Source organism: Gobio gobio (genome assembly GCF_949357685.1).
Source record: "Gobio gobio genome assembly, chromosome: 9".
In the NCBI taxonomy this organism is placed as follows: domain Eukaryota; kingdom Metazoa; phylum Chordata; class Actinopteri; order Cypriniformes; family Gobionidae; genus Gobio; species Gobio gobio.
Window position 1 is genome coordinate 54,641,338 of NC_137115.1, and position 11,798 is coordinate 54,653,135.

At 40.8% G+C, this 11,798-nt stretch overlaps 1 protein-coding gene across 1 annotated transcript in view; it reads right to left on the reverse strand.

Moving 5' to 3' along the window:
* Positions 1 to 8,748: 8,748 nt before the first annotated feature.
* chst8 (carbohydrate (N-acetylgalactosamine 4-0) sulfotransferase 8) overlaps positions 8,749 to 11,798 on the reverse strand; it is a gene marked incomplete at its 5' end in the record, with an annotated part of 3,644 nt that continues 594 nt past the window's right edge. The window contains one exon of the mRNA XM_079825826.1: positions 8,749 to 11,798. This exon is cut by the window's right edge and continues 594 nt beyond it. Coding sequence (XP_079681952.1) covers positions 11,391 to 11,798 — 408 coding nt within the window. The 3' untranslated portion in view covers positions 8,749 to 11,390.

The window sequence follows — 11,798 nt, forward strand, 5'->3', positions numbered from 1 at the left end:
TACAGCACTTGCATATTGTTGCCCTTGACTTCTCTAGTTGCCTCTATTGCCCGCATTTGTAAGTCGCTTTGGATAAAAGCGTCTGCTAAATGACTAAATGTAAATGTCTGAGATCTTTCTGTCCAATGCGTTTCTATCAAGCCTGTAGCACTCCTGTCAGAAACTGAAGCCTCAGTGCCTCGATCGCCCCCCGGTGGCCGGTCCCTGTATAGCTCCTAAACTCAACCTCTCCATGTATTAGAATGGACGCGAGACACACTAAACAATTCAATTACACTTCAAATAATAGTTTCCTAAAGATGGTTTCTGTCATTTTAGGCAGTTTTTATTACGATGATTTCATTTTAAGTGTTCGTTTTTGAAATAAGCTTAGTTTTAGTGAGTTATTTGATGCTATAAAAACGGGGACGTTATGATTGACAGCTGAGATTGACGGCTTCTCTGAGTGAAGTTGTCACTGAGGCACTAACCGACATTTTTTTTCGGGATTTTGAGGAGGAGATTGGAGCTTTAGCTTTAATTTCTACATTTCTATAACTGTTTATATCACACCAACATAATAAATTGTTCTGCATCTGTGAGAGTGTGGGCGGGCTCTTGATAATCGCGCCTCTACTTCCTGTTCTCTACTGCGCAGACTCGGCCCCAAGATGCTCCGTGTGCGGCCTCCGAAAGCTTCAACTCTGGTCAGCGGAAGTCAATGAAGTCGCGTCGTCCATATTTTTTTATGGTCTATGGTTTCTATGAAGTAGCCCATTCAAGGAATAACGTATAATGAATATGAATAACGCCTGGATAAAAAGAGTTTAATTAAATTGGTTGCCCTGTTTTTTTTTAACACTATTTAAAACTTCTTTCTTGGGTTATATTCTGTATATGCTAGAATCATTCATTTATATTCACCTGTTGTGTATGCTTATGTGAGACATAAAATAACATTCGGACGTTAACAACAATTAAATTATAACATAAATTACCACTATAACCAGTAGATGGCGGAAGAGGAACACTTTTTTTAAATTAATTTTTATAGATCATCAAATCACTATTATAACATTAAAATATCTATTTTTGTTACTTTATTTGTACTGAAGTGTTAGATATATAGGCTAATTGTTGGGAAAATCACAAAGTCTCATGAAAAACAAAAACGTCGGACTAAACGTCACAATAAATCTTCATTTAAATCGTGCTTTGTTTGTTATGATGAGAGGATTTGTAGATAATGGGAAGATTCGTGTAAAACTAAAAAACTCGTGTAAAACTCGTGCACTAAAATTCATTCAGCGTTTTGAGACTGTATAAAACTTGTTTGAATCGATATGGATGCTCATTCCTGGTAAATTAAACATATTGGTCATTATTTTCAGCAGAAATGCCCGTGATAGGCTACAACACTCAACGCTGTAAAATCATGCACTCACATGACCCTCATAAAATAACCAGATCACTCAAAAAAACATTACTCAACATTATCTCTCCCCAGAATAAAATGCTACTGTAAAGCCTAGTCGAAGTCGATGCACATATTGTGTTAATATTTACCAGAAATTGCTGCAAATATAGTGAAACTGCTGTCTATCCTGCTTAATCCTATTCAAACAGATTGACAGCGCGGAGTTGTTTGGAACCATTGAGCGCTCCATGAACCACGTGACCACGAGATCAGAGAGTGTCGCAACTCTCTTTTTCTATGGCTCTGTATAGTGAGCTAGCTTTGAAAGTGCAACATCCAAAGCCACGCCTCCTTCAAAACACATGAACGCGCAGCACAGCCAGAGTAAACAAAAGCGTCAGGAGAGACGGCGTTAAACTACCTCATGTCTCAAAGCACAAAACATTACAATAATAATGAACATAAACAACTTAAAGGGCTCTGACCTGTGCCACCTGACTGCTGCAGATTCACTTGGCGTTGATAGCGTTGCCATTGAAACGCATACATTCGAGTCTCTCCCATCTCTTCCAAATGACAGTAGTTATGGCCTGAACGCAGCATAAGCTGGTGGTTTTGGTTCAGGAGGAACTGTAAAGGGTGGCTGCTGTTTTGGTTGCGGTGCTGGGTGACTGTTGTAGCTTTCCTATAAGCCAGAGAAAGGTGATAAGATGTCCTTGGTGGTAAACAATGTCCACACACATCCATTTCAAGCGCTTTGTTGTCCACTCGTCTTACCGAATTTAATAGCATGGATCTATGGTAAGATTAAGAGCCATATGTTCCTGCCACCTGTAACTTTCTGATACAACCCACAGGAAGTTTAATGTGATATTAACATGTGACCACACCTACACCCCTGGTGCACACCGCCATCTAGTGGTTGAGCAATCATTACATTTGACTCCTTCACATTTACATTTACATTTACATTTACATTTAGTCATTTAGCAGACGCTTTTATCCAAAGCGACTTACAAATGAGAGCAATAGAAGCAACTACAACAGTCAGAGGCTACAGTATACAAGTGCTGTAACAAGTCTCAGTTAATCTAACACAGAACACACAGGATTTTTTTTTTTTTTTTTTTTTTTTTTAAATAAATTAGACAGACAGAAAAATGAATAGAATGTTAAGTGCTATTCTTGATTGGTCAGGTGCTGCTGGAAGAGATGCGTCTTTAGATGTTTTTTGAAAATGGCTACAGACTCGGCTGCTCGAATTGAGATAGGCAGGTCATTCCACCAGGTGGGGGCAGTCCAGGAAAAGGTCCGTGACAGTGATTTCATGCCTCTCTGGTATGGCACCACAAGGCGTCGTTCACTGGTAGAACGCAAACTCCTGGAGGGTGTGTATGTCTGAACAAGCGAGTTAAGGTAAATTGGTGCAGAGCCAGTGGTTGCTTTGAAGGCGAGTACCAGTGCCTTGAATTTGATGCGAGCGGCTATTGGTAGCCAGTGGAGTCTGATGAAGAGAGGCGTGACGTGCGCTCTCTTCGGCTCGTTAAAGATCACCCTCGCCGCTGCATTCTGGATCAGTTGCAAGGGTTTGATAGTGCATGCCGGAAGGCCTGCTAGAAGAGCATTACAGTAGTCCAGTCTGGAGAGAACAAGAGCTTGGACCAAGAGTTGTGTGGTCTGCTCTGATAGGAAGGCTCTAATCTTCCTAATGTTGTATAATGCAAATCTGCAGGACCGGGTTGTTGCAGTAATGTGGTCAGTGAATTTTAGCTGATCATCGATCACAACTCCAAGATTCCTGGCTGTCCTGGACGGAGTTATGGTTGATGATCCTAGCTGAATGGAGAGATTGTGATGAAGTGCTGGGTTGGCTGAGACCACAAGCAGTTCAGTCTTTGCAAGGTTGAGTTGCAGGTGATGCTCCTTCATCCAGGCAGAAATGTCTGTTAGGCAGGCAGCAATACGAACACCAACCGTGGGATCATCTGGTTGAAATGAGAAGTAGAGTTGAGTGTCGTCTGCATAGCAGTGATAGGAAAAGCCATGTTTCTGAATGACCGATCCCAGTGATGACATGTAGATGGAGAAGAGAAGTGGTCCAAGCACTGAGCCCTGTGGAACTCCAGTGGCTAGATGATGTGACTTAGACACTTCACCTCTCCATGACACCCTGAAGGACCTACCTGAGAGGTAAGACTTGAACCACTGGAGAGCAGTTCCTGAGATGCCCATCTTCATGAGAGTTGACAGGAGGATCTGGTGGTTAACTGTGTCAAAAGCAGCAGACAAATCCAGTAAGATAAGTACTGTGGATCTGGAAGCCGCTCTTGCCTGCCTCAGTGCCTCCGTAACCGAGAGCAGGGCAGTCTCAGTTGAGTGGCCGCTTTTGAAGCCTGATTGGTTGATATCCAGGAGGTTGTTCTGTTCAAGAAACGTAGAGAGCTGGTTAAAAACAACTCGCTCGAGTGTCTTTGCAATGAAAGGCAGAAGGGATACCGGTCTGTAGTTTTCTAAAAGTGCTGGGTTCATAGAGTGTTTCTTAAGCAGTGGGGTTACCCGAGCCTGCTTAAATGCTGTGGGGAAAGTCCCGGTGTGAAGAGAGGTGTTGACAATGTGAGTGAGTGCAGGAGTAACAGAAGAAGAAATGGCCTGAAGGAGGTGAGTGGTGATAGGGTCAAGCGGACAGGTAGTGGGGTGGTTGGAAAGGATGAGTTTGGAGACTTCAGCTTCAGAGAGCAGAGAAAAGGAGGGGAGTGTATGTGTTATGGTTGTTGAGATGTGCGTGTCGGTTTGTGGTGCGGAGAATTGGCTGCTGATGGAGGAGGTTTTTTGTGTGAAAAATGATGCAAAGTCATCAGCTGTAAGAGTTGATGAAGGAGGGGGGGGAGGAGGACAGAGGAGCGAAGAGAACGTTCTGAAGAGTGCACGAGAGTCAGAGCAGTTGTGTATTTTGTTGTGATAGTATGTAGTTTTAGCAGTGGAGACGTTACTAGAGAAAGAAGCGAGAAGAGACTGATACAGGGTCAGGTCAGTAGTGTTTTTAGTTTTGCGCCACTTCCTCTCTGCCGCCCGGAGCCCAGAGCGATGTTCGCGGAGAACATCAGACAGCCAGGGGGCAGAGGGAGTGGTGCGGGCTGGCCTGGATGAAACGGGACAGAAGTTGTCTAAGCAAGATGTAAGAGTGGAGCAAAGAGTGTCAGTAGCACTGTTAGTGTCCAGTGCTGAGAACTGAGCAGGTGGAGGGAGTGAGGAGGAAACCATAGTGGATAGACGGGAGGGAGAGAGTGAGCGTAGATTACGCCGAAAGGTAATCAGCGGAGGAGTGTGTGTTGTGTTAGGAGTTAGTAGGAGGTTAAGAGTGATGAGAAAGTGATCTGAGGTGTGTAAAGGAGTAACTAAAGTGACGTCTGTGGAGCAGTAGCGTGTGTAGATAAGATCAAGATGGTTACCTGATTTATGAGTAGCTGTAGTAGATACTCGCTTAAGATCAAATGAGGTCAGAAGAGTGGTGAAGTCTGCAGCCTGGGGTTTATCAAGGTGAATGTTGAAGTCACCGAGCAGTACCAAAGGAGTGCCATCCTCAGGGAAGTGCCATCCTTCAGTGACTGACGTCGCTTACAAGACACCGTTTTCAATCAAGAAAAACAAAAAACTTTTTATGCCTTTTGGCCGTTCATTTACACGGCAATGGTGTGGGGGCCTAAAAACGCAAACTTTTGAAAACATGTTTGAAAGTGCAAGTTTTTGAAAACGATGTGTAAAGTACAAAAACGGCAATCTGTAAAAACGGTGATGACATGCACATGCATAAGGCCGCGTGCCCACTAAAGCGTTTTTAGCCAGCTGAAAACGCTGTAATGAAAATGCCTAGCTCTGGGCGCTTAAGAGCGTTTTGGCAGCACAGCGTTTTGTTTTTCAATTGAGGCGCTTTGCTTTCTATGATGCGGAAATGTTACTAGATAGTTGGTTTCTCTATCGTTTCTATATAAAAATGTCGATACAATGTAAAGTGTTTGTTTTAAATGATTTTGTTCTGTTATTATGCTTGTTGTTGTCATATGTTGTCGTTGTACAAACAGAATGTGGCGTTTGGTGGGTGTTGTATTTGTCCCGCCCCTCCTCCACTGTGATTGGACGGCTGGGTGAAAAGTGACGAACGGTAAAAAACGCAGAGCGCTTAAAGCTGCACTATGTAACATTTCTGTCCACCAGAGGTCGCCTGTTCAAAACAAAGGCGTAGTTTGATGACGCCACGTTTGAGCGCAGAATCTTGGGACATGTGGTCTTCACCTCACAGCCGGTGGGAAAGAATCGGGACAGGACTCGGACAGAAATCATGTTGATGTGATTATTAACGTTACTGTAGTCTGAAGCAGAGCAGGAGCGAGTGTTGTGGAGCTGAGGAACCGCTGGAGCGATTGAAGAGTGGGACTTTTATTATGACACGGTCGCCGGCGCCACTTCCGCTTTTCCAGTCATGAGTTAGAGGTAACACAGCTCTGTTTATCATATTAGATATATCTGAGTGTGTTGAAAAGGAAGTTATGACATTCGCTCGGCGGCTGCTATGACACTTGTTCACACTGCAGTGAGAGTAAAGAGTTTCTGCAAAATAAAACCGGAAACCGAGGGTAACGCAGATATGACGCAATCGACAGGCTACGCCCTCACACGTATATCTCACACGTCCCGGTTCCTCAGTTAAAATAGCAATTTCTTACGATTTACAAATTGTTGGAAACATCTGGGATATTGTAAGTACTCAACTGGACGAAATATATTACACTGGCCTAGTGGTTTTTGGATATTTTACTGAAAAAATGTTACATAGTGCACCTTTAAGCGTGAAATAGACGCTCAGCGCCTTGCCGTTTCAATGCTCCCATTGAAAACAATTGGAAAAATACACCAGACGCGTGAAAAAAAAACGCTTTAGTTGACACACAGTAGGCTATGATACAGCCTCAGAGTCATTTTGGCATCATGCCTCAACTTTGTTGCTGCGCTGTACAAAAATTGTTTCATCTATCGACGCGAAATCCATAATTTTTTGTCGGCATGGTCTGAAGATGTTAAAATTTGATTTTGGTGAAAATCAGACAAACAGTCTAGGAGGAGTTCAAAAAAGTACAAAAATGGCGGACTGGAAATTTGGGCAAATATGGTCAAATTGGATGACCCAAGGAATCTATTAACCCTTTCATGCATGAATTATGGAAAACATTATTTAGATTTTTTTTAAGATTCTTTTTATTACTTAAATATGATGCTAAAATTGAAATCCATTTTCATTTTTACAAAATTCAGTTTTATTTAAAAGTTATTTAACTGTCCACGTTTGTGGACACCATGCAACAAAGGCGTAAAATGGGACAAAAAGCCATAGATGACAATATGGAACATTGTGTTTTTATTATGTCATGTTATGCTATGTATATCAGCTCTTTTATTAAAAACATTAACATTGCAATATAACAACTATAAAACATATATTGTAGGAACTATAATGGTAGTTATATGCGGAAACCTGACTGGGCTTTGCTGGCACATACTTTTCATCACTGCTTTCACTGTCACTTCCACTGTCCTCTGGGATATATTCTACATTATTCTGTACTGAGTGATTGACCTATGCTGTCCCTATTTGGACGGCAAAATGCAAATCTTTCTCGTTTGCATGTGTAAAGTTGCCATTTAATGCCGTAATATGTAATTTTGAATGGTTATTTATGTTGATATATTTGTTAAATGTCTGTTTTATTACAATGTTAGACAATTCAAAACATATTTGCAAAAATTTAACAGATATACTAGCAGGTTACAGAAATCAGACTTTAATGCAATCTGACTCCACTGTTGCATGACGTCCACATGCGTGGACAGTTAGTTTTTGGTGAATAAAAACTACATTTTACTTTAAATTTCAGTTTATAAAATACTAACATATTCATCATAATTTACTATACATAATAATATTTTTTTTTAGCTCAATTGACATCCTTGTATAAAAGTTTTTCACAGATATGCCTGGGGCATTTGGCACATGGCTATCGGTGTCAGCCATCTTGGATTAATGATGTCATCAAGCAATGAATATTTGGAATACAAGACAGTAGCCACTGTTACAATATTGCCGTCAATCTACTGACACTGCCCTCAAGTGATTTGGAGAAAATAACCAAGATAAATTAACCCTAAATGGAGTTAAATTAACTGTCCCCAAATGTGGACACCATGCATGAATTAAGAAAAGATTCATTACAATAGGCTAAATTATGAAAAAGTTATAAGCATTTTTGGAAATTCCATAATAACTTTTGAGCACAAGGTGGCGCTGCCCCAAAACTTTTTGAGTACCTTCAGGGCAGGGGTGGTGAACTCCGGTCCTGGAGAGCCTCAGTCCTGCAGAGTTCAGCTCCTACCCTGATAAAACTCACCTGCTTGTAGCTTCCTAGAAACCCTTCTGACCTTGATTAGCTTGTTCAGGTGTGTTTGATTAGGGTTGGAGCAAAATCCAAAATGGCCGATATGGGAAAATTCAGTATCGCTTGACTCGGCATGATGCACCGAATCTAAAGAGATCATTTTTGTGATTTGGTCAATTTTTCATATCTCCTGACCACTAGGTGGCACTGCGTCGAAACTGTGCAGGTCGCCCCAGGTCATGGTTGGCATAACACACACAAAGTTTAGTCAGAATATGCTAAAGCTTTGCAGAGATATAGCCTCACGTCCATTTTGTGTGGGCACTTTGTCAAATTCGTTGGCGCGTTATTGGAGAACGGTTTGACCGATCAACTTGAGTTCCATAACATTTTGCCGGTATGCTCTAAAGATGATCTGGTTCAATTTTTTGTGAGAATCAGAGCAATGGCCTAGGAGGACTTTGGTTTTCGGAAAATTCTAAATAGCGGAAAGGAATCAAAAATAATTTTGTTTCTTGCCCTTACGGTTACAAAGTTATTAGCATAAACAAGAGTGCAAGTTTGGACAGGTGGTGGCGCTAGAGGGATTGAGTTAGAGACTCCAAATTTGGCACGGTGACAGTTCAGACTGTCCTCTATCTGTGTACCAAATTTCATTTTACCATACGGTTCTATGGGCTGCCGTTCTGGAAACTGAATAATAACAATAATAGGAATGCCAACGGATCCAGTAGGTGCCTACACACCTTTGGTGCTTGGTCCCTAATTATTCAACATAAATATATGAATGTGTGCATTTGTTTATATAATGTGTATTTGCTTGGACGTGGTTTGCAACACTTCCAGCAGAATGATCCGTTTGATGCTCCTGAGGTTCACAAAAACACATTTATGCCAAGACACAAGAAAAAGACAAAAACGGCCAAAGACAAAATGTTTATTCACTGTCAGTTCTGCGACTGCAGCTCTTCCTGAAACACTGGCAGTGTCAAATAAGGCAAAGGGCTTATAGATCAAATGGATTTGTACAGTTTTGCACCAACAACAGTTATACATTCACCAGTTACTGTATGTGTGATATCATATAGATCTATATACATTTTCTTAAAGAAGTGTGAGGGACGAGAAGAAACACTCACGGTTATAAAGCTGATTCACTCTTTACTGTGAAACACACCATCTCACGTCTTCATATGACATAAATCTATTATCTCTGTGATCTCTAATAAAATAAAATAAAATAAAAATATATTATGCTCATCATATATAGCTCTTAAACTGTGTTTGCATTGGATAAATAAAATCTGTTGAGTTCTATAGTCATTTAATATGCTGTGTATGGAAATAAACTCACTTAGGTCACGTACAAGACATCAGCGTAGTGTTGGAAACACACACTCGCACACACACACACTCACGCATTCTTGTGTTAGTCTAATAAACATCATTTTTAGGATCTAGTGCACGCATGACCGTTTCATACACACCCAATAGACAGTCAGTGACTTCAGAGATGAATTTGCACAAAAGCATCGATCACATCTAAAGCCGTTTTACAAATACATAGAAAAATATAATCATCTGAATGCCCTTTTTACAATTATAGATTATAGATTTATCTGAAAATATCAGTGTAGTTAGTGGTGGAGGATTGGGTGTGTTTGCTAAAGGGAAGTGAGTGATCTTCTTAATAAATGTATATATATAGTAGGAGAAAACTCTTGCTAAAAATACCATGGTATATGATCATGTCAGATGGTACTGTAGGATTATAATATTAATGTACTATAGTATTTATATGGTAGGCTATACTTTAAAATAGAACTTCAAAAAACGGTTATTTTCTGGTCCGGCCCACATCATGTACCAAATGTGGGGCGACACTATGTTGCTGACTGGGTATAGACGTACTATGGTATTTACAAAAAAAATACCATGTACATGCATATGTAGTGCTATGGTATTCTTCGAACACTCTCAGAAAAAAGGTACAGTGGAGGTACAATTTTGTTCCTTGGGGAACAAAACGTATAACTGTCACTTTAAAGGTACACAATTGGTCCTTAGAGTACAATTATACCATTGATTTCCTCTACTTAGAGCAGGGCAAGTTCGGTCTTTGAGAGCTGCTGTCCTGCAGAGTTTGGCTCCAACCCTGAAAGACGTTATTGAGAATTAACAGAGGTTTAGATGTTGATGTTTTGTTCGCCATTATGGGGATCAGTGTTCCCTTTCACTCTTGGCTTTTTATGCGAGTTTGTGGTTTTTGTTACAGTGTTGACAAAACACATAATCTGTTCAAATCAAAAGGACGCATAAATGGAAATAGTCATGAAGAAAAATGTCTAAAATATTAATAAATAATATTCACCAACAATACTTTCTTGCCACAGATCGGACATTCTGAATTTTGATTTTTAAATACATTCCAGGGGGAAAAACATTTAGATGCGCACAGATATAAAGAATCAGCATATAAATCTCAACAATGGTGGCATACTTAATGCTGCAATGCATGCTGGGAGAAATTAGTTTTATACTGTGGTTGCTTAGTAGGGTTGGAGCTAAACTCTCATCAGCTCTCTAGGACCAAACTTGCCTACCCCTGACTTAGAGGTACAAAAACGTACCCTTAAGGGTCCAGTGACGGCCACTTGTACCTTAAAAGGTAAAATTTTGTACTTTTTTTGTTGTTGATTGAAGTAGTATGTAAATACCATGGTACACAATACAAAAAAGTCCCATGTTACTTTATACATGTGCTCTGCCATTGCAGTATTCTTGGAAGTACCCTGAAAAGTTTACTACCATGGTATATTTCAAAATACCATAGTATTACTATGCAAGCAGTTACCTTGGCAACATAGTAATACCATGGTATTTTTGTAAGAGGTGAAAGCTATAACACACGAGGATCATTTCACTCTCACAGATGTTGCCCTTTTATACATTTATGAAGTAAATATATCGTTTTCTGACCAATGTGGCGTAATGGGCGTGACAAAGCATATTTGGTCAATTACTTGGTTTCTACTTGTGATGTCATGCTGGATAGCCCCGCCCACAGTGACATCTCATTGGTCTAAAATCCCACCTCGTACACTACAGTTCAAAGGTTTGGGATGAGTATGATTTTTGTAATGCTTTTGAACAGTCTCTTATGCCCTGCTTTTATTTGATCAGAAATACAGTAAAATACAGCAATATTATTATGATTTAAAATAGCTGATATATTTATTCCTACGATCACATGATCCTTCAGAAATCATTCTAATATGATGATTTGATGATCAGACATTTTGGAAACTTTTTTGTAACATTGTAACAGAATCTCACTGACCCCAAACCTTTAAACGTTCTGTGCCTCTGTATATGAAACATTTGATATTACGATTGGATTGAGTTTTTTACACACCACATAAAACGTTTGGCAGATGAGTTACTACTTGTGGCAAATAAAGAGCATTTTGTGTTATCACCAGCTGAATCTCCAAAGAGGATGAGCCCGTGTAAAGGTGGATTAGTCTAATTAGTGTGTGGGACGACGGACACAGGTTAAAGCGCAAGCTTCAGTACAGGTCTTTGTAGGGTTTGGAGTAGTTAAACATCAGGTAGTCCATGTAGTAGAAGTCATACGCCCGCTGCCGCTCCGAAGCGTTCAGCTGGGAAAAATAATGCTGCGTGATCTGAGTGGAAGTTCTGGCCGCTTTGGGGTTCCCGTCCTTGAACGAGGGGTACGCCAGGTTCTCCGGGGCCCCGATCTTCCGTAGAAGGAAGTTGGCGTCTTCTTCCAAGGTCTCGACCTTCCCGATGAAGTCGTAGTGCAGGTGGCAAGGGCTGCAAAGCTGGTTGGTGGCTTCCCAATGGATGTCCATTCCCACGGGGCGGTGCACGTCCAGCAGGTAGTGGATGAACTCCCGAAAGGTCACACCGCTTCCTGTCTTCAAAGCCGCTTGTGAGGCGTTTGCTCTGTACTT